Source organism: Notolabrus celidotus, chromosome 3 (assembly GCF_009762535.1).
Source record: "Notolabrus celidotus isolate fNotCel1 chromosome 3, fNotCel1.pri, whole genome shotgun sequence".
Taxonomy (NCBI): Eukaryota; Metazoa; Chordata; class Actinopteri; order Labriformes; family Labridae; genus Notolabrus; species Notolabrus celidotus.
The window spans coordinates 14,007,437-14,031,312 of record NC_048274.1 but is presented as its reverse complement, the minus strand read 5'-3'; the positions used below and the strand labels follow the sequence as shown (position 1 = coordinate 14,031,312).

The window sequence follows — 23,876 nt, the reverse complement described above, 5'->3', positions numbered from 1 at the left end:
CTGCTCCTGAGGGGTCTCCTTCTCTATATAAGGCGCTTTGAGCTGCTCTGGAGTTACACAGCTCCTATGTGCTTCAGGAACTCTGCCAACACGCAGCAGTCCGGTGCTCTCACAGGGAATAACACGGCTCTCCTGCGCGCAGAGGAACTGCTCCGAAATATTCAGGCAACTGGGATACTAACTTGGAAGGATAGAGGTGAGTAAGATGAGATATTACACACGTGTACTTCATTATTATTTTATTTTAAGTGCTGTTGCTGAAGCAGGTGGGTTACAGTGAATATCTTATAATTACATCACCCTGCAACAGTGTGTCTCACCGGATCCACTGACTTTACACTTTGTATGAATGAATTCTCTCCTTGTGAGCCCACTTTATTCTCCTGACATGTATTGATTACTCCTCTAGCTAGGAAATACACACTGGACACTAATAAATCTGATATATTTCAGTTATGGGCCGAGAGCCATGCAAGTGTAAAAGAGGCTTTTGGCAAGTCACTGCCATCCACTGAGTCTACAACCTCACTGAGGAAATGTCAATGAGAGCTGCAGCTCCCTTGAGAGAGGAATATATATAAGATCTGGCTTGTTATAATAGGGGAAATAATTTTCAAAATATAATACACATTTTTACTTGTATAGTAGAAACAAAAACTTCATTTTATACTTAGTCGTTTAGGTCTAGGGGCAACAATTTTAAAAACAAATCTTTAAAGGGCTTCCTGGCATGAAAGCTGTGAATGCATCTCTGGAGATACATATTCAACAGACGCTCTTTGTTTGTGACACGAGTTGTGTTTACAATCAGCCTCATGGTGGGTGGATCCGAGGTCAGCCCTGCTTCACATCAGACACTAGATGCAGGGAGGCCTCAGCTCCCACACACAAGATATGGATGTGAAAGTGCGTGTATGTGTGTGTCTGTTTCTTCTGCTCTGTCTGTCACTTCCGGTATAAAATTCATGAGAGCCATGAGAAGGGCACAGAGAGAGAAGCTGGTAGAGGTTAGTGTGAAAAAGGGCACAGGGGGAGAGAGGAGGAGAAGAAGAAGGAGGAGGGTGTGGTGCCCGTGCTGGCACAGTGTGGTGACACAGAGCTGCTGCCAGACCTCAGCCGCCTTTTCAGCAAGAGGGAACGCAAATTCAAGGATGAGGGCGACCAAGCGAGTTAGTTTACTTTCTCTTTTTTCTCTAATCACACAAAAACGACAGCCCCCCCCCCCCCCCCCCCCCCCCCCTTTTCATAAAAGTAAGTGACTTTGAGGTATTGGGTTCAGCTCTAATCCTGGACATCATCCCTGTTTTTGTTGCTGTCCAGACAGAGGTCAGATGCAGGGTCAGCTAAAATCTTTATGTATCTTTTGCATTCCTGGTTATGTCAGGAATGCGGTCTTTTGTTCAAAGACGGTTCAGCGGGGGGAAAGCCTGACAGGTCTCCCTCCTGTGTCCAACCCCGCTGCTTAGTTTAGTCAGAAATAATCAGAGAAAGAGAGCCGAGGGGAGAGAGTATTTTTTAGAATACTGTTTACAACTTCAAGGGGAGCAGGTCCAAGTAGCAGGTGTTGTGACTTAAAACCGAGGCTTGAATTTCTCGCTCAGACTGTCATTACTGCAAAGATCGTTAGGATGTAGAAGCTTGCTCATTGCTTAATTGTGGTACATTTTATGTTATTTTTGTGCTAATGTAATCTAAGGCTTTAAAAATAAGACAATAGCTCATCAAATGTTGCACACTTAGGTTGGTATCGCAAAGACACTCTGCAGGGAGTCATTATGATGAGATGTCAACTTGTTGCTCAAGATAACAGCATCATGATGAAGCCAGCTCTCTGATGATTGTCTTAGTGCCGTAAGATAATCACCTATGACACATCACATCATCTGCAGAAAAAGAGCAACACATGCCTCCAAAATTTGAGCTTTGATATTTTGATTGAACTCTATGATCATTATTGAGGCTATAGATACAGCAGAAGGGAGGACTGTAACAGATTCCATTACTTGTGTGCACACCATTTACATAGATTAGAGGAAAGAATATCAGAAACATCTCAGTTAATTCACCAGTCCCACAGCCACAAAATGATCACACACATGAATAATTCAGACCTCAGTGTAAACAATAACTCAAAACCTAATCTCCTCTAAAGAGGAACTTCTGCAGGACTGATTTTATTTGAATACCTGACAGGGAGGAGAACCTCAGAGGGTAAAGAGTCCAGATTACAGGCAGACAGTTTACTCTGCATCTCATGAGACTCTTTGCCCCTATGACTTGTACTTCGACATGAGACAAGATGGAGAATTGATAACTTACATTACAGGAATTTACCCATTCTTGTCAGGAAAAACTAAAGGAGGTGTTGGGTTACAGTTACTGATGAAAAGTGTTGCTGAAACATAGTAAAAAAAAGGGAATCCAGTAATTTCAGTATGTCTACGCCCTTATTTTGTAATCAGTGTTCTGCTTTGTTGACTCATCCAGTGGGTAAAGACTCATGAAAGTATGTCCTCACTACAGGTCGTGTCTGAGACTCTGAGGATCTGTTCTCCACTGTCCTCTGCTGAGCTGTCAGGATGATCTGTGCTGCCATGACCTGGCTGTCTGTCCTCTCCCTCTCCCTCCTGCTGGTGTGTGTCAGAGACTCAGCCTCCCTCTTCCTGCCCGACTCCAAGGAGCTCAGGCAGCTGCTGAGCCGCTATGAAGAGGAAGTTAACCAGAGCAGCAACAGCAACAAGGCGGGCAACCGCACCAGACGAGCCATCCGCTGGTCGGACCGTGAGGAGATCCTCCAGCTGCACAATAAGCTGAGGGGCGGAGTCCTACCCCACCTCATCAAACATGGAGTACATGGTAAGACAAGTCCCATTAACTATGTGATGTTTCCACGATTCAAGGTTTTCAACTTTTATCTTTGGCTTAATCTCACAAAAACAGAGGTGGTGCATTTCATTCCCAGGCCTATTCCTATCTCTTGCTTAGGTGTTAAAAGTTCTCTGAAGCAACTTATTTCATGGTAATTTAAACAGAAATTTAAAGTTTCAGTAAAGTCCGAAGGTAAAAAAAACACATGAAATACAGACGGCTAAACACAGGATCACAGAGTCTGTGAGTAAACATTTTCAAATTGGTTTGCCAAGAGTGGCTAACACTGGCAGAGCTAGCACCAGCCTCCAGCTCTCCTTGCAGGTTGACGTCCACATACCTGTGTTGGTTATGCGTTGCTCTGGTTGAGGGGTTATATGCTAGATTAACCAGACAGAGCCCACACAACTTTATATCACTTTTCTAGCTAAAATACTGACAAACCGTGCTGCACTGTGACATGCTGTCATCTGATCTTTTTTACATTTTGGTGATGGAGCATTATGTCAGCATTATGACATCCCTGGCTAGTGGCAGATTAGACACTATGTCTGGATTTTGGGCCTGCAATAAATATTAATATGTCGCATCTAGCAACTAGTCATTCTGGTGCCTTGTAGTGAGGACGACGAAACATACATCTTTTATGAACTAAAACATGCATGTCCCTGATTTAAAGAGCCTGAAAACATCATATAGATATTCCCTTCAGTATATGATTACTCACGAGGAAGTCTCTCTCCTTATTATATGGTGGGTTAGAAGGTTGGAGGGTGGAGCTTGGAGACTGCAAGCCAAAATTTCTTGCAAAAGACATGGCAGCATATTTCATAATCTTGAAAACATAGACTTCAGCATTCCCATATTTGCCAAAGGAAATATTTAAGTTGATTAGAATGGAGAGTTGCACAAACTTGTATCACTATTCTGATTTAAGGTTAAAGAATGAAATAAACCAACAGCATTATCTGTACTGTGACTTGTAGCATGTATATATGATGGATGTGTTGTAGATGTTAAATGTTGTATGGTTGTTGTATAGTAAGCTATAAATGAATTGCCCTTCTTGGGATCAATAAAGTTGTCTGAATCTGAATCTGTAACATAATTAACTCCGTCATCCAACTCACGTTACTACTGTACTCTTATGATTTAAGTGATGACACCAAAAATAAAATATTAGTCGGTCACTGGTAAAAATATACACTTTTTAGTGGGCTGACTGGCTTGTCTGTAATTGCCCTGAAGGATTACATTGCAGTCGTTACAGCCGTGGCGTGAGCGCTGGCTTCAGTCTTCTGCTGGGGCAAATCCAAAACCCTTTGAACCTGCTGCTCATTTACACACTTAACATAAAAAAAAGAATCTGGGTTAACAGTACAGAAATTCCCCTTTAAGTTGAATGCATCAGCTACACTGAGGTTTAATATAAGCCTTGTAAAGTGGAGTTCCTGTAGTAAAAACAACCTTTTCTCTCTGCTGGAAACATCCAGTAATGCTGGTGAGTGATTGCCAGCCTGCTGTGTTGCTCTTTTACAAGGAGGTTAATAATGCTGAGTCTGTGCTACCTGCAAACAGCTTTGAACAGAGAAGACAGGAGAGCGAGGGAGGGCTGGGTCAGAGGAGGACACAGAGAATAAGGCAAGAAAACAGGAAATTTGGGGATGATGTGGCACATCAATGAGTGAAGAAGGAGAGGGATTATTGTTGAGACACACAGAGTGTTATTGGAAACCCTGGGGTTCATGAAGTTGAGAGACGCAGCGGTGGCCTGTACGTGCGGTTATAACCGGGAGGAAAGTGTCTGAAGATTTACTCAGCCCAGTGCGCTCTCAAATTCCAGCCAACAGGCAGAGTGTGTGTGTGTGTGTGTGTGTGTGTGTGTGTGTGTGTGTGTGTGTGTGTGTGTGTGTGTGTGTGTGTGTGTGTGTGTGTGTTTGTGTTAGTGTGTTAGTCTACGGGTGTTTGGGGTTACAGTGGTGTCTGTGTGTGCATGTTTTAGTGACCACCAAAAGGCTGGAAATTTACTGAGGAGATTGGCCATGCTGTAGAACATACAGTCCTCCTTTCCTTCAGAGCGCCCCGTCTTTAAGGCTGGAGTCAAGTGTCTTCTCTGCTTTCAACCCTTCTCTCAGCCGCTGTAAAGAAACCCACTCTGGAAATGTAGATTATTCAACTATGATTGCTAAAGATTTGTAGTGGACCAGAGCCAGGCACCAACTGCACCTCTCAAATGTCGAAGTCTCAGGTTAATGTTGAACTTGTACACGGCTCAGTTTCAGCTCATTAGGAAGGAAGGAAGTGCAGGAGCAGAAGTGGTGGGTAGACTGTGGTGAGGTGTCTACTGAGTCTGAAAATGGTGTGAATAAAATGCTTAAAGTAAATGCAGCAGGTGCATTTTGCTCTGTTATTCCTTTTAAAGTGAAAACATTCCTTATGAGGATCTTGTTCTACTTTCTGTGTGCAGGTTTGGGATGATGAGTTGGAGAGGACTGCCACTCTTTGGGCGGAGGAGTGTCACTGGGACCATGGTCCTCAAGACCTGCTCGCATCTATTGGACAAAACTTGGCTGTGCACTGGGGAAGGTGAGAAGCTACAACACACAGTTATGTCTGTATGAACCTGAGACTCTATCTGTGAAATAGTAAATCAGGTTTTATGAGTACTATTCGCAGTTCCACACCTTTTGAATCTTTTTAATTGTTTAAATTAGTCGTTTTTATATTATATTAATCAATTTCTAAATTGTAGAATGAATGCAAATGTACTAATAATTAAATAACAATAGAAAAATAAAATAAATACAAATTTGAGATGTAATAACAGTACAGGGTATTTTCCCTTACAATACATGAGTGGCTCTAGGTGTGATGATGAAAATTAGTCTGTCAACCTCTTGGTTCCAAGTAAAAATATTTCAACAACTGCAATATGGATTTCCATCAAACTGGGTTTACGGACTCTTATACCCCCTTCAGGATCCCTTGTAGTTTAATTATCACATCACAATGAGTCATTCCCCTAATCTGACTTTCCCATACACCTCAAGTGCACTTTACATTCAGTGTTAATCAGAAAATGTTTTAATCCTTGAACACAAAAACTAAATTTTCTTACATGGTAACACTTACCTTAAATAGCATCTGCATTTTAGCAATTTTACATTAACTCTATCAGCATGTTAAAGTTAGCATTTAGTGCAAGGTACTGCTTCAAGACACTTCTTTTATTTCCGACCTGGCAACCCAAAATGTGTTATACTTATGATTGCTTCTGACTAATGTGCATAATTTAATGGTCACAAAACTTCCCAAAGCAATCAGTTACATCTTGTCAACTCTTTATTAAGTGTGTGTTTTAAAAGTGGAGTCAAATAAGTAATACTTCTTAAATGTTACATGTCTAAACCAATCGGCAACCTCCGGTCTCAAACTATGAAGCCCATGCGGAAGTGTTTTTAACTGCAATTCATCGAGAATCCACTTGAGGCTGGCTGCAGAAACACTGGAAAACCACATACACACCCATTCAAAAAGACGATCTTTGCAGCATTAATAAACATGTTTACAGCCTGGTGAAAATGGCTTAACTCTTGGTAGCTAATTTCTCTATCGGCACACACTGTACGGGGGGTGAATTTTTTTCTAACACAACGGTTCAGAAGATATTAAGATTACGAGTTTTGCCTAAGTAAGGATATGACTGACTTGACTCCTGGACCGGAACACATAGTTGTTGGCTAGGAGGCTCAGACTCCGCCCCTTTAAGTCACACTCTTCCTGGTTGAGTTCCGTATTTCCAATATGGCTACCGCCGTCGATTGGCTTCAGTATTCAGCAACAGATGGGTGATGTCACGGATACTACGCCCATATTTTATACAGTCTATGGTCTAAACCGAGCAGCGGCACAGATGCTTTTCTCAGATATTTCATGCATAAAGTTTCAAGAATTATAATTGCACTTGTCGGAGTATCTGGACTATAAAACTGACCTTGTACTCAGTGTCTACTTTTGTTGCTTTTTGCAATGTTTAAGACTTGTTGATATCAGCATAAGTTTTAAGCTTCATAGTCAGGTCTAAACAAATCTGACAGAACAGAAACAACAGCTCTCCTACTGAATCGGTTAAACCTGATCTGCTACTTTAAAAAAGTCTTGGTTTACGCACAAACATAGGTAGTGCTACGCTGTGAGTGAAATATACAGGTTAATGTTGTGAATGGTTGTTTTATGTCAGGGAAGACACAGTAGGTCTTTGTGTATGACAGTGTTGGGCTATCACTGCAGGTGCCTTTCCTGGAATCTGCTCTCATTCTCACTGCCCCTTCCTCTCCCCATATTTTCTTCTTTTCTTCCTTTGCCAGAAAGTTCTGATGTGAAGTCCTTTTTTTTCGTCCCCCCCCCCTCCTCCTCTCCACATGTAGACTCAGCACTTTTCAGTACCTTAAAAAGGGATGTTTATAACATGAGCTACAACTGATTTGTTAGGCAATGGAACCATGTTTATGTTTGCTTAGACTCTTTTTTAAAGTTTGATTTGATTTCCCCTGTTATGGAGGGGAACAGACTGCTGTTCTGTGAGCCAGGTCAAACTCAGACTCATCATTTGAGGCCTGCAGGGAGGAGGAGGAGGAGGAGTAGGAGGAGCAGGGAGGTTCATGCAGTGTTTCTTAAGTCTAGCCAAAGCACCTGGCAGCTCCCTAAGATATTTCCCTTTTGCCGTAGAACCTGGATGGCCTCTGACTGAGCTCACTGTTTGTCTGTCTGTCTGTGTGTGTGTGTGTGTGTGTGTGTGTGTGTGTGTCTCCTACAGATACCGCTCTCCTGCCTTCCATGTCCAGGCCTGGTACGATGAAGTGAAAGACTACACCTATCCCTACCCCCATGAGTGCAACCCCTGGTGTCCAGAACGCTGCTCGGGGCCCATGTGCACCCATTACACCCAGGTGAGACGCACAGAGAAGAAGAGGGCGGGGAAGTGAAGGTTAAAGAGTTCAGGGGAAAATTTTAAGACATACGAAAAGTAGGTTAAATGGGAACTTCACACCTTTTTACACTTCAGTGTCTGCTTGTAATCAAGGAGTACCACATGTGTGAAAAAGATGAGGTCACATTAGTCAGCGTTGGCTCAAGTTGAAGACTACATAAATGATGTAAAAGTTAGACAGAGGAAGGCTAACCTCCTCGTCTGAAGCATCTCAGACGCACACAGTTTGAGAGGTGATTTTTTGTATAACTTATCCTTTAAGACAATATAAAGGGAACGAGTAATACATACATTTGCATGAGGAGGGAAACGGGGGCACAGCTGAATTCACGGACAGGTGGATGCATCACAGCTGCTTGCCAGGAGGCTTAAAGCCTGCCTTAGCTCCACCCTGCTCATGCCATCATTGATCTGACAACTTTATAGCATCCATCCATCCATCCATCCATCCATCCATCCATCCATCCATCCATCCATCCATCCATCCATCCATCCATCCATCCATCCATCCATCCATCCATCCATCCATCCATCCATTATCTATACCACTTTTCACGCCCTTCGTAAAACATCATTGCATTGTTATACTTCATCAGCAACTCATTTTTTAGCATTAAAATTCTAATTTGACTCCCTTTTCAAAAAATTCCAATGTTTGGCATACACCTCAAATTTTAAAGGATCAGTCATATTTTCTACCCTCCTTATGAACTGTGTAATAAATGTTTATCAATCCTCATTCTTAAAATCTGTTTAGCATCAGGTCATGTGTCTTCTTTTACCTGTAATGTGTAACATGTGGAGCTTGACAGGTGCAGAACAGTGTCAGAATACAACATGTGTTGTGCAACCTGTATGATGTTTCAAAGTATTTATGGGCAGAGGTGTTGAGGGACCAAGGGGTTAAATAACAGGCATGGATACAGTGACTTGTAGACAGGGAGAAAAAAAGAAAGATAAACCAAACTTGAAATGCATGAAATGTAAGAAACACTCAAAGAAAAGAAAAGAATAAAAGGGTGGATGAGACGCTGACAAAATCAATCAATGAGACACAGTAGTGGGTGAGCTGGCCTCCTCTTCCAGTAGACTTTACTTAGTGGCTGCTGGGATGAGTTTACAGAAACATCTAGACTCCTCCCTCTGCCTTCACCCTGCAACCTGATCACTGCCATGTGGTAGTCATTTCCAGCCACAGCAGACACCCCTCGCTGCTTGACCTGGATTCTTCTAAAGATGCTGCAGAGAGGAGACGTTGCCAAATCTCAGCATCAGCACCTGGTCTCTGTCTTTTATATTGCTTTAAAGTATTGATGTATCACCATATGGCCAGTCCAAGCAGTCATACCCAATAACTACCTGTACAGAGACATACTTGACCCTCTGATGCAAATTACAATGAACCAGCAGCACTCAGGGCTCATCAGTGTGTGTGCTGACTCACTGCTTCCAGTGGCCTCTAACTGTACCGGGGAAAAGATGAACATTCCTGAGGAGGGAGAGAGCACATGTTTCAGAGTTTGGGAGGAAAGTGAGGAGGAGTTATGGAACATGCTGTGTTGTATTTGCCATCAAATGGCACATCATTCATCTGTAACACCACTGCAGAGGCTCTCTGTTTAATAAGGCGTTTTATTTCACCTTGGACAGCTTTGGCCTGAAACTGACTTCTGTTTCTGTAGAGTTAAGATATAAAAAACTGACACGTTTCCACATTTTCTGACTGGATGATGTTTGTGTCATGGATGGAAAGTGGGTTAAGACATGAGGTGCATTTGACTAGGATGCACGTGGCACTCTTTGAAGTCTCAGTGGCCTCAATAATTTGCCAATGTAGTCACATTTTCTGGAATGATTAAGTGAGAAGAGTGAGGCAGGAAAAGCCAGTGAAATAGTTCACCCTGCTATGTATTCTTTGTGCTAACTTTAGCCCCTCTCTTATTTCTCTTCCTCTTTACAGCTGGTCTGGGCAACCACAAACCGAGTGGGCTGTGCCGTGCACACATGTCCGAGGATGGACGTGTGGGGAGAAATATGGGAGAACTCCATTTACCTTGTGTGCAATTATTCCCCAAAGTAAGATCAACATTCCTCCATGTTCCACTGTTCATCAACACTTCTTCTCTCTTGACTCTAGTTTACATTCTTCCTCTTTCGATGCTGACAAGTGCTACAGCATGTTCCTCATATAAATGTAATACAGATATGTAGCACTAGATATCAAGAATGTTTGACATATTGAGGCCATTTACACTCCTCCAGAAGTCAGAATATCAAAATAAAGAAGCACACAGAAAGAGAAACAAGAAATAGCACTTGTTTTCCACAGGATGTAACTCTCAAGAGACAAAAAGTTTTTCTAGTAAGTGGGACTAATTACTTTTAGGAGTATTGACCACAGACAGGGGGTAGGTAATTACAAAGCCTTGAGCTCAGGGACTCCTGACCTATGATTCATTTCTATGTTAGTCAAGTTCTCCACTGTTTATTCTGCAGAGGTAACTGGATCGGGGAGGCCCCCTACCAACATGGCCGCCCTTGTTCCCAGTGCCCCCCAAGCTATGGAGGAGGATGTAGGAATAACCTCTGCTACAAGGGTGAGCAGAACTGCATCACTTATTTTAGAAGACATAGAACAATCAAGTCTTCATGTTTCCAATCTGACTCCATTTGTTTTCTATCTCTCTCTCTATCTAGACTCTGGGCGCTCAGAAACAGAGGACATGAACGAGGTTGAGAAGCCTCAGGTCCCGCTACCACCTCGTACCACTGCCAAACCTGCCCCCAAACCGAAACCATCTCCTCCAAAGAAACCTGCGTCCAAACCCTCCACTAAACCCAGCACTCCCAGGGTGCCACCATCAAAGACTCCCAGCAGCACCTTTCTTGGTAACTACAGAGTTATCTTTAAAAAACATTCAACTTTAATGTGTTGTACATTTCTTCACTGATTTTCTGTCTCATTCCTGCAGCTCAGAACATTAAGTGTGAGACGAGACTGCGAGATAAGTGCAGAGGTTCAACCTGCAACAGGTGAGGTTGACTTTTGACTGTGGAGCTTATTTATTATCTTTTAGTATTTGCTTCCTCTCACATGTTAACTCACTGTAATCTCCAACATATTTTCTCTGCAGATATAAGTGTCCTGCTAACTGTCTGAATAAGAAAGGGAAAGTTTGGGGAACCCTCTTCTATGATGTGGTGAGTCCTAACTACAGAAAACAGACAATTTTAATCCTGCAGCAATCTCTTCTGAAAATGCATTTTTATCAATGTTCAATTCTTATTGTTTCAGCAATCAAGTATTTGCAGAACTGCTATCCATTTTGGCGTCATCGACAACAACGGAGGAGTGGTGGACGTCACAAGGATGGACAAGTTCCCATTTTTTGTCAAAGCCACAAAGAATGGCGTCGAGTCCCTCAGGTATATTTGAACTTGGTTATTTTGGCTGACACAACACTTATAATGCAAATTTCCACATATCTATGATTCCTATTCTGGTGTCCATTTGTTTTCCTGATTTCTTAACACTGTGATTTCTTTTACAGTAAATACAAACCAGGCAACGCCTTTGTTGTGGCCAAAGTGGAAGGTAAATCCAGCACTTTTTTTTAGGGCTTTGAGTAATGATTGCACAAATATTACCACTGTCAGTTCACATGTATTAGGTACAATAAGAGTGTTTCTCTTCTCTCTCTATGACAGAAATGACTGCTGACTGTTACACCACAGTGGCTGAAATCTGCCCCTACAAAAAGCCCAACACACACTGCCCAAGGTTTGTTCAAGCACGACATAATCAGCTAATTGAAGAGTTTCCTTTTTTAATTATTGTCGTAGAATTTGATAGAAAGGTGATGGCATACTAAAAAGAAAGTCTTCATAGAGGGAGTAGTAGTTGTTCAAAACTGTGTAATAATAATACCATAGCAATATAGATTTTTATAGTCTTTCAAATAACACCCTTTGAGCTCTCTGAACCATTTTAATTTTCTGATACAGAAGTGAATATGTCAAATGAAACAAGATATGGGGTTCTACAGTTAAGCGTTGCCTATCCTTGAGGAAGAAAACTTAATTCCATCAATATGAAACCAGAATTGTCAGAAAACTCAAACACATTTTTAACCTGTTCTTTAGAATCCTCTGTCCAGACAACTGTAAGACTCAGCCATCCTACTGGTCCCCTGTGATTGGAAACAGCATATACGCAGAAGTAAGTAATACACTGTTCTCAATGCGCATGTGGAACAAATTAAACTTGACTCAAACGAGAGGTCCAGGTCCTTCAGTTCCTGTTTCATAAATGTATTTATATTCTGTTGGTTCAGACAGTAGAGCAGTGATTTGTAGATTTGCAGCATATTTATGTTACAGAGTCTTCCCAGGCTGTGATGCATGGTAGCTATGGAAAATAATTGAATCACAGTAGGAATATGGCTCATGGAGATTGGGAGTAATGGTGAGGTAACCCAGAGGCTGTTAAAGATGCATCACTCTGTGTTGGGCCTAACCGCTCATAGTGCTACTCAAGAGTTATCTCAGACTAAGTGCCAGTGTGTTGGAGAAGACTGAGAAAGGCATGATTTCATGGAAACTGGTTTACATCATCCCTTCAAAGTAGATGTTGTAAAGTCAACATAAAGTGCACCCCAGACTAACTGTAGTGGATTGTTCAATGGTTTGTTAAAGTGACGGGAGGTTTAAACTGATGTTAGATGAAGTCCAGCTGGACACAGTTCCTCAGCGATCTTGAACTTTAAAGTCTCACAGCAAAGGGCAGCGTGATGGCTCATAGTACATTTTCCCAAGAGTGTTTTGCAATCAAAGTTACCAAATGCAGAGGCCGGATGCTGGTTACAAATGATATAAACCATGTGGTTAGAAATGTTGGAGGGATGTATTGCACTGTGTGATCTGTGTTTAGACTACAAATGAATGAGTCTGGTCTAGGCTGCTGATAAGAGCTTGTGGTCTGCTGTGTTGGCTTGGACTCTGAAGCAAATTCTAACATGTGTACCAATGTGTGTGTGTGTGTGTGTGTGTGTGTGTGTGTGTGTGTGTGTGAGAGAGAGAGAGAGAGAGAGAGATAATGCATGTTACCTGTGGTGAATGTTGAACTATATTTGATGATAAAAGGGTCACTATATCATTTGCATATTGAAAGGTCTGTTTACCATATTATTGAAGCGTGTCTCCTTGTTTCCACTCTTCATCTTCACAGAGCTCCAGTATTTGTAAAGCAGCCATCCATGCAGGAGTAATCAAACCAGACGGCGGTTATGTCGATGTTCTGCCACTGGACAAGAGAAAGAACTATGTTGGAGTCCTGAAAAATGGCATTCAGTCTGAGAGGTACAACTCTTTTTTTTTTTTGTGGTCCACTTTTTCACTGTACTTATAATTCCCATTTTGGGAATGCAGCACAATGGCAAAGAAAACAACACAAAGATGGATGGATCAGGCCAAACGTCAAATACTTGAAGGTTTACATAGTAACATTGGAGATAGTCTGAGTTCCTGAAATATATATTTTTAGTTTAGGCTCCAAGTAGTCTAGCTGTAGAGTATTTAAGAAAGGCTTTGTCCTGAAATGAGAATAACCATGAATGTTTGGTGTGACAGCCTCCATTAACAAGCAACTACTTGGCAGCTGTGAAGCTGCAAAGCCTCCCTATGTGCAATGACTGCTCTTAAAATAAAGTCAACATGGGTAACATGTTCTTTAAAACCCGCATTCTGAACATGTTTTGTATCTTGGGGATCCAAAACTGTAATCCACTAAAGTCTCAGGGGTGTCAGAGGGTGGTGGGGTTGCTGAATAGTAACAGAAAAATCTCCAATTCACAATACACACTTTGCCTGGAAATATGCCTCTCGCCTGCAGACAATCAACAGAGCATGAGAGGGTGTCTAATTAGGCAGGATTAAGAACACCTGTGTGGCTGGGCTGGTTTTGTGTTGGGACTTTCAGAGGAATCTATCATCCAAAACAGACAGAGTAGCCATTTTTGAGACTTTACGCTCACATAAGCTAAATTCATTTTGTTTAGTTCGGCCAACAAAACATGGTGAGTCACAAATCTCCAAGTCCCTAGTAGATGACTTTCAAGCAGCAGCAGTGTCGTACCCTTAGATTCAGGAAACAGTAGTGACGTGAGAGTGAGGGAAACCACTTCATGTTACTCTTGTCATCATTTGTTTGTTCTAAGTAATATTATAATGCACATTGTGATAAACAAATATTTTGAAGCATGAACATCTTTAGAAACACACTTAGCCTCAGGAACACCAGTAATATTACAAGCTTACCTTTTAAACAAAATTATTAATGAACACATTAATTAAGACATTTATTTTCAATCTACTAACTTTACTTATTTGTTTATAAATTATCAATTTGTGTATTTACTGATCTATTATTTCTACCATGTAAACTATCCAAGGACAAAATAAACAATAAAAGTAGATAACTTCAGCGGCCATGACCAAATGCGAGAGTTGAAGGCAGCAGCCTGGCTATGGGGTCTCCCCATGCTAGCTTGCGCATGGTCTAAATTAGCCATAACTCTTCCAACAGAAAACAAGTACAAACTGTATATTTCTTTTGTTTAAAATCACTGTCAAAAAAAAAAACAATTCTCAATGTGTGTCCCTAAGTTCACAGTGTTTTATGTATGGGGATTTCGTTACATGGGAAAAATGGTCCCAAGATGAGAATGACTGAAACGACACATACAGCTAAAGAGCGAACATTTTTTTTGGTTGTTAAGACAGCTTTACCCATAAATAAGAACAGCAAATGGAAACCAAGTTGAGAGAGGTCTCCATTTTGGCTGTTCAGTCGCACCGTAAGCTCTGAAAATTGTGTAAAATGTCTAAGCTTGTTAACGATAGTCATGTAAATCATACAAGGAACCCAATGGTAAGGTGCTTTATAGAACCCCTGGATTTCGTCAATTCCAAAAGGTTTATTTGTGTTTGGCGTTTTGTTACGTGTAGTTACAATAAATGAATCGTCAGGACTTTGCTCAGCTCAGATTTTAAAGTTGGACCATATAGTGTGCAGTGGGAAGAAAACCTTCAGATACAACAGGAAAGAAAACATTATTACTTTTAATAAAATTAGATGAGTACATTTGACAGGAGAATCTAAAAAATGCCTAAAAAAAGGTGCTGACATTCACTGTACCAAATCTTTATTTATGATTCTGGTAACACCACATGTAGTGGGTTCCCTACATGCACTCCATGTTTCTCACATCACTCTCACGTCTGTGGCCAGCTCCACTGGACCCCGTTAAGGTTAGGAAGCCCTTGTGGCCGTTTCTGTTGGCATGTGGCGCTCTAAGAGTAATGGTGTGGTTCAATGTGTGGACGGGCCACACATGGGATCTTTGCTTACTTTACCAAGGCAATTTCAATTGAGCATGCAAAGTGCTGAATGGTCAGAATACTGCACGTCTGACTTCTATGAAATCCAATGCAGAGCTGTGAAGGCCTCACTCAGGGCAGTGGGATGGGAGGTCAATAAAGAGAGCTGGGGAGTCCGAGTAAGGTGCCAATATCATGGCAGGGTGGGCAGTGAGGACTGCTGGGAAGTAATCTCAGCATATCAGATTACTCGAGGATGGAAATGATGCCAGAGCCTCTTAGTCAGTCTGTTGCCTTTCAAACAATTATCTGCAATCTTGGAAGAATTGTGCAGGCCTTTCATGATTATTGATTATGGCTGAGCTTCAGCTCTCTCAACTAATGAACTACATACAAAGTCATCACATTAACACATGTGGTGACTGGAAAAGGTCTGAAGGAGAAACACGGCAACCATGAGTCATACGGCCAACCTGCTGTTTAGTTGAACACTATAACTGTGCCCTTTATTAATCAATCAAGAGACTGGAAGGACTTGAGCATTACTTACAGGCAAGCATGGTTTGATCAGTTCACTACGTTGTATTTAAACTTATATTTGCACTTTTGGATCTTTTGAGAGCTGAAATAACTGTGATCTTGTCACTGAAGTAACATTATCAACTTCTTTGCTACCCTTTTACCTTGTTTTGTATAATGGTTGCATCTGTGGCAGTTATAACCAAGTGTAACATGTTTTTTTTTCATGTTATCTGTTCGCAGCAAGAGCAACACAGAGGGAGGATCGTTCCGAGTTTTTACCGTGAGAGTGTGAGGCTCACTTCAGAAGTCTGAAGACCAACAGAGTCACCTCAGCTGCTTCTGAAGGGCAGGAAGTGCCCACAGGTTGGATACCATGGCTGTTCATCAGTCTCTGTGTCTGTGCCTGCAGTGGAAACAGAGAATCCCAGCAGGCTGACAAAAACTTTCCACCTCTCCTTTTTGTTTATGAGTAGCAGCCAACCAGTTAGAGTTGTCTGATACTTCCATGGACCTTTATTTTGTCTGAGTAATTCACTCCGTATATGATATTTCTTTTACATACTTAATCTGTGAATACAATGTTTTTATATATTATGATGCAATACACAGCTGGTGCTGCACAGTTAAACATATTCTATAGAAACTTTTATGTTTACATTGATGTTTTTATTTGAAATTTAATTGGTTGTCATACACAGGAATGTATACTGATCACACTGTATTTAATCATTGTGTACAGAATATTTGATTTTTTTTTTTTTACCATATATTTACATTTTAAAAGTCTTCCCTTACTTTAATTGTCCACCTGGATAATCCATGTTTCAGATTTAGAAACCTGATCTAAATCTAAATTGTATTAATATGTTAAATGGTTTGATTATTGTAAGTGATGATGTGTTTGTTGGCTGGGTGGTCCAGAATGTTTTACCCAGATTCAAAAGGATATGAATCAGTTTGTTAAAGGAGATGTGTGTGGAAGCAGCAGGAAATGGACAGTGTTTCCCTTTAGTTCCAGATTTTGGAAGTCATTTAGAGAAGTTGATACATTGCTAAATTTACAATGTAAATAGGTCCCCAGAGAGGCGGAAATATTGAGGAAATTTGAAATAACAGTAGCAGACAGCTTATGTGTTACAGAAAACAAGCAGTTATCTTGTCATCTTATATTTATTATTGCTTCATGCCTTCCTCATTTCCTCATTTCTATGTTTTCTGTAATATCAATGAAAGGTAATTTGATGCTTCCCCACCTGAGACAGATGAATGTGACACATGTTTCAAAGGTCCTTGTGTGTCTATCTGATATTTAAACAATTCTTATCATGAAACTGCAATCTATTTAATTTAACATCATGTGGTTCAGGATGTACACTCCTGTAATGTTCATCAGAAACTGGACTAAAAGTACTGTTACCATGCGTATAGCCCTGATTTGAATACTTCTCTCAAAGCTACACCCCATCTGGATGATTTTTCCTATCTTTTTCCATTTGTCTTAAAGCATTTCTGCCGCGTCACTTAAATGCACAGATAAAACCCCACTTGTGTTTCAGGACTGTTGTGTCACACTGGGGTCCCAAATTACACAGGACTTAATTGAGTGCCATCATGTTTTGTCCATGTATCTTATCTCATCATCTATCTTTAGTTACCTTATCAAGAAACTGTCTTGGTGAAATGGCTTTCTGTATCATAACTCAACTCCATCTTTTTACTCTACCTCAGTCCTATCGCAATGCTTAGCACCAAGGTCTTCACTGTTTTTATGGGAGATGTTACAGATTTTTAAAGTTGTGGAAAATGTAAATATTTTTTTTTGTTTTTGTTCTTTTTTTTTTTAAGAACAACCTTTTATGCAGTAAAATATGGTTTCAATGTAAAAAAATGTGTCTTGTTTTATACAGGTGTTGGTGGGTTCTATAATTTTTGCACAATTTGAAAATAAAATATGATCTAAAAATGCAACTACATGTTGTCTGATTCAGTAACTCATGTGCAGTGAATGCTTTTATATTTAGCTTAGTGTATTTTGCAAATTTTTCACCACACTTTATTTTGAAAAAAGTCTATATTAGTGCTTGGTGGTTCTATCAGCATATGATTAATATATGCCTCGTCTATTCATAGCTGGTTTAAAGGGAAATGCTCTTGCATCTATAGTACAGCTAACAAGAAATTCAACTTTCCAGAATAGTGTCTCACTCTATCTAACATGAGGTTCTAATTTTATGCACTGATAAAAGTCTGTGTCCTTTTTTAATTATCATCTAAAGCAGGGGTTCCCAAATTTGGGGTCGGGACCCCCTGAGGGGTCGCGATACACAAATTGGGGGTCATGAGATGTCTTCCAGAATGTTTTTTTCTTTTAAGTTATCTAAAAATAGTAAATTTTACCCTTTAAAGTAAAAATATAAAAAGAAACAGTAGCTGAACTTGAAATAAAACCTTGAAAATTTGAAAATATAATGAGTTTTCTGCCTTTCCTTTGTTGCCAGATGACTCCTAAGTTTAGAGTTAGTGAACAGTTAATTATCAAAAGCATCAGTATCAGTAGCAGCAGGTTAATTCATGACAGCACAGGAAACACAGCCACATGCTCATATAGAAGGGCTAATTTTCTGCAGACCAGCTAAATGAAGTCACATTAAATCACTTTGAGGGACAGTGGGGGTTGTGAGTCTTTGGCACCTATATTTTGGAGGTCGCGGGCTGAAAAGTTTGGGAACCCCTGATCTAAAGTCACAGATATGAAGCGTTCAGCTCCAAAGTGGATCCATCAAGCACTGTAAACTCCAGGTAGTGAGTGACAACATACAGGAAAAAAAAATAAAAGTAGAAGCATGCTCCTTCAGCTCTATTAAATTGACTTTGACCAGAGCATCAGGCTGAAATCTGTGTCATGCATTATGAATGAAATGTAGACCCAGGCCACCCAGGATTCACCATTATCTTTGGAAAAAGATCTCTAACCATGTCCTTAACCTTGCTCTGCTCTTAGTGGACTTAGCATGCAGAGTTAAGTGGAACAAAAAAATGGAGCGATCAGTTTTACACAATGACCACACACATAATCTGCCAATATGGTTTAACGAATACTGGAATGATGTCAGGAGAAAGAAACTCCATAGACTCAGCTGAAATCGCAAGACCTGATATTATCTCATTGTACATTGCAGACTTGAATCTTAACACTTGTTTATAAGAGGCTCTGTGATGAGACAAAAACACTACACATGCCATTGTAGTGTAAGAAATGCCTCATTTACCTAAACCATAATTTGATGAAAGACACTGGAGAAGTAAAGGATAATGGCAGACAGAGACTTGATTAACTCGTAATAACTCTTCAAACCTCCAGGGCTTTTATCAGAGGCAGATGCTCAGTATCAGTTAAGCCCTGCTTGGCCGGAGCTCCGACCACCTGACAGATAAACAGCTGCAACTGGCTGTTGTGATGACTGCTTTACTCCCAGTGTCACTGGGGATCAAGATTTGTACTGAAACTCCACAGACTGTTCAAAGAAAAAATAGAGGAGCTCAGTCCAACTTTGGGTTTGCTTGTCCTTAAATGTGCTCTACACAACTTTTCATATTGCCTGTACAACTACTGCAGCATATCCTTGAAGGGTCACTAGGTGAAGATTAGAGATTACACAAGAGAAAGTGATGTACTGAGTACATGACAGTTATTGCCATGCTGATTATCAGTACAACAGCATGACCCCAAGTGCTTTTACAACATTTCTACAAGTGGCATATATTAGTTAACATTATAAGAGAAGAGAAAAACTAGTTCCAGTTCATTAAGTCAGTCATCTGACTCCAACATAGCAGCTAGTTCCACAAATGGACTAGAACTGGACTCTTTTCAAATATATACTTTTACTACGATTCACACTTTTGGTTTTGTGAAAGCTTTGACTCATTCCTGTTTAGTTTGCTGACTCTAACTGATCAGCAGGGTGACAGAGAAACCATGCTCATTGTTTAATAATGTAGAAATTGAAGCTTTATTCAAGCATAAAACCAGCTTTGCTTTTACAAGCTGACATCAGAATATAAATCACATGAAGACAGTGTTCAAGTTTAAACCACTTCACCACTGTGCCCGCACATGAAAATTAACATTGTTTATAGCAGGGCATCACCGTGTGCAGCGGTGCTCATTATATTTTAACCAGTAGTAATCACAAAGACAGCCAGTTGTCAGCACTCAGCTTACGTGGAAGAATTTTAGATTTAGGGAGCCTGAGACGCTCATCTGATAAAAGAAGAGATAAGGAGGAGCTGTGGCTGATGTTATGACAGGATTGTGTCTGGCCTGCAGTAAGATTTGTAGTCACAAACAGAGGGTAGATGACAAAGTAATCTAAGTTTTAAGGAGCATCTGGAACACACCTTTGTAACTGGTTGTATAATGTATTTTTTTCATATTATCTTATCTCTTACTGCAAATAGCCTACAGAAAAATGATTTTTCATGTATTGTCTGTGAGGAGCAAAGTGTCATGAGTTGATCTTGTATGGGTTTGGATTTTTCCTTGTGTTTTATGTGTCTTTGATTCCTGTTTAATTGTGTAGATGTCCCTAGTGTTCCATGCCTTGTTTCCTCCCTGTGTGTATTCTGTGTTAATTATTAGTTATCTTATGTTTTCCTCTTGTTATTGGTGAGCAGTAGCATTCTTGTGTTTTAGTCTAGTCTGTTGTGTTTACTGTTTTATTTGGTATTTGGTTTGTGATCCCTGTGTTCCCAGGTCAGTTTGATTTCCTGCCCTTGTGTGTTTCCCTCCTTTTTTGATTAACCTCATTAGTTTCACCTGTGTCCACTCCACACCTGTGTTGATTACTGTGTATTTAGTTTCTGTTTCCCGGCCCTGGGTTGGATCATTGACTGTTTTCGAAACGGCCTGCTACATACTGCGTTTGAATTTAGTATGTAGTATGATTGCTCTCCTTGATCTGTCATGCAGTACGCTGGGCCAGACGTCACTGGATTTCCGGTTTCGGAATGCGGAAGTAAACAACAGCGAAGCCGATAATGAAAATGCTTATTTAGCATCACTTATGATTTGAAAAGTTGAGAAGTGGTTTGTAAGGAATTCAATAACTTTCACATTACCCCAAAACGGATTTCCCCCCTATCAAAAAAGAAAGAAAAAGAAGAAGCGTAACGAGCGCTGTGCATTGTGGGAAACAGTACGTGCGACAGACTGGTTCAATGCATGCTGAGAAATTTTCCCAAATCAGTAGACATCCAGGGAGTTTTAGCATACTGCAGATTTTGCTCTTGTTCACATACTACTTACTACATACTGGATTTTGGCCAAATCAGTACATACTGCTAGTATAGTAGACGGTTTCGAAAACAGCCATTGTATGTCTTCCGTGTGTTCACACTGCGTTGCTTTATCCCAGTGTTTTTCTTTTTGATTTACTTTCTTGGACATTTTCCGTTTGTACCTTTTGTTATTTCAGCAAATGGGTCCTCCTCTGTTTTTCCAATTGTGGCACAAGAGATTCAAGATTCACTTTATTGTCATTTCCTTTCGTATTTTCATACACAGTGAAACAAAATACTGTTATACTGTTTCTCAACCAGCTTGACAGTGCAAAATAAAATACTCTAAAGACAGGTTAAACATTTAAAAACAAGCTAAAACATTTAAAGACATGTTAAAAAAACACATAAAAGACAGTATTTAGCAGCATGATAGACCAACAGGTAGAAAGTACACCAGTAAGTAAAGTGCTTATTTGGGACTCCTCCTGACAGTTGACTGGCTGTCAGCTGAAGCCAGTCACAACTTCAATAGAATCAAGTCTCTTTATAAGCAAGAGATTTTATTTCCTAACCATTTTTTTTCTTGCGTCTTGACTCTTTTTCAAGGTGCTTTTGTAAAACACTTTTTGATGAAGTGTGATATCTTGACATACATATAGGATAGATTGCCCTGACATAGTTTACATACTCTATGTCCATGGTCTCATCAGGATGAGTTCTCCTAACTTGATGAACCCTCAACTTCACATCAAGCCAGACAAAGGCTGTTTCCGAAATCGCCTACTATACTAGCAGTACGTACTGATATGTCCAAAATTCAGTATGTAGTAAGTAGTACAGTCATGGCCAAAATTTTTGAGAATGATACAAATATTACATTTTCACAAAGTCTGCTGCTTCAGGGTTTTTAGGTGTTTTTGTCAGATGTTTCTATGGTATAATGAAATACAATTAGAAGCATTTCATAAGTATCAAAAGCTTTTATTGAGAATTACACAGAATTCATGCAATAAGTCAATATTTGCAGTGTTGACCCTTCTTTTTCAAGACCTCTTTCAAGACCCTAACCCTGATGGAGGCTGAGCCAGAGCAAGCCAAAGTCAAATTTTAAAAAAAGGAAAAGAAGAAACAAATAGCTTATGGCTCAACAAAGTGGTCCAAAAAGGGGCACGAAAAAACACTGAAAATCCAAAACCACACAAAATCTGTGGAAATCTGTGAAACTCTAGGAAAACCACTGCAAACGCTGGAACCATAGACAGATGGAGGGTTTGAAAATTAAATTCGGAAGTTGAACTAATCAGGCCGAGGTGAGACCAATCAGACACACCTGTGTGCAATTAGTGCAGGGCAGACTATCACACACGTGGGAACACACACAGTCACATTGGTAGGATGTAAGAGGGACAAATACAACAGGGAACAAAACATACGTGTACAAAGAAGCGTGATGAGACATGGCATGTCGGGTTGTTCATCGTATTACTAGTTTTGCAAAGCTGTATAACACAGAATTTGATGTGACAAAATCCTTCAGTGATGCCAAACCACTCCATAAACCTCAAAGTGATGATGCTTTTCTAAGGAAAGGATCCTCATTGCTGTTTAACTTGGTTTGGCCTTCTTTGTTTTTTCTCGGTATGTGAGCCTCAGCAGTGAATCTCTGGCTGCGTTCCACCAGGACTTTGTGTGATTTCTGGCCCAGAAGGATGCAAACTCAAGCAAGAGCACAAAGGCTCTTTGTCAGCCACATGATGAGGAATCTGTGGTGATGGTGTGTAGTCAACCAAAGTGGACTGGAGCGGCTCAACAAAGCCTAGCTGCCCGCTAGATCTATAGTCACGCCGACTGTTTGTCTTTCGCTTCGACAAAGCACTTCCATTCTGGGAAGGGTGTGTTCAAGATTCACAGAACATCGATCAAACACAAGAGCATGGGCACATACACCATTGGATTGTGGTATGAATCATACTACATGTTGGTTTTCCCTGTTCATGGATGAATATTTATCGATGATGATTAGGGAACAGTCATCCAAAGTGGTTCAGTCTGTACCTTGTGACTATAAAATTCCTCATCCAAAGACCTGAAGGTTGACTTTGGAGTTTCAACATAGACCTCAGACCTTAGTTTTACCACCTTGTGTTTGCTGTTTCAGTGTGATAATGATTTTTTATCACTAACCCTAACCCTAACCCTAGCCCTAATCATAACCCTAATCATAACCAAAACCCTAATCATAACCCTAACCCTAATCATAATCCTAACCCTAATCATATCCCTAACCCTAATCATAATCCTAATCCTAACCCTAACCCCAATCATAAGACTAACCATACTTCCTACACCTTCTGTTTGCTTGAGTTTGGTTCTGGTTCTGTTTGCTTGAGTTGTTTCTGGTTGTGTTTCCCTGAGTTTGGTTCTGGTTCTGTTAGCTTGAGTTGGTTCTGGTTCTGTTTGCTTTAGTATGGTTCTGCTCCTGTTCGCTTGAGTTTGGTTCTGGTTCTGTTTGCTTGAGTTTTGGTTCTAGTTCGGTTCCGGTTCCCGTTTAGTTCTTGTTCGGTTTTGGTTCGGTTCTGGTTTGGTTCCAGTTGAGTTCTGGTTCGGTTCCAGTTGAGTTCTGGTTCGGTTCTGGTTCGGTTCTGGTTCTGGTTCTCGTTCTGGTTCGGTTCTGGTTCGGTTCTGGTTCTGGTTCTGGTTCTCGTTCTGGTTCGGTTCTGGTTCGGTTCTGTTTCTGGTTTTGGTTCGGTTCTGGATCTGGTTCTGGTTCTGGTTCGGTTCTGGTTCAGTTCTGGTTCGGTTCTGGTTCGGTTCTGATTTGTTTCTGGTTCGGTTC

General features: G+C 40.6%; 1 protein-coding gene across 1 annotated transcript; it reads left to right on the top strand.

Moving 5' to 3' along the window:
* On the top strand, nucleotides 1–17,708 carry crispld2 (cysteine-rich secretory protein LCCL domain containing 2). Its single transcript, XM_034681046.1, is given in 16 exon segments — nucleotides 1–196; nucleotides 2,524–2,825; nucleotides 2,827–2,856; nucleotides 5,336–5,454; nucleotides 7,685–7,817; nucleotides 9,819–9,934; nucleotides 10,355–10,455; nucleotides 10,556–10,747; nucleotides 10,831–10,891; nucleotides 10,993–11,059; nucleotides 11,154–11,284; nucleotides 11,410–11,453; nucleotides 11,567–11,639; nucleotides 12,002–12,077; nucleotides 13,086–13,216; nucleotides 15,998–17,708. Coding segments are annotated over 15 exon segments (1,572 nt in total). The 5' UTR covers nucleotides 1–196; nucleotides 2,524–2,579; the 3' UTR covers nucleotides 16,050–17,708.
* The last annotated feature ends 6,168 nt before the right edge of the window (nucleotides 17,709–23,876 follow it).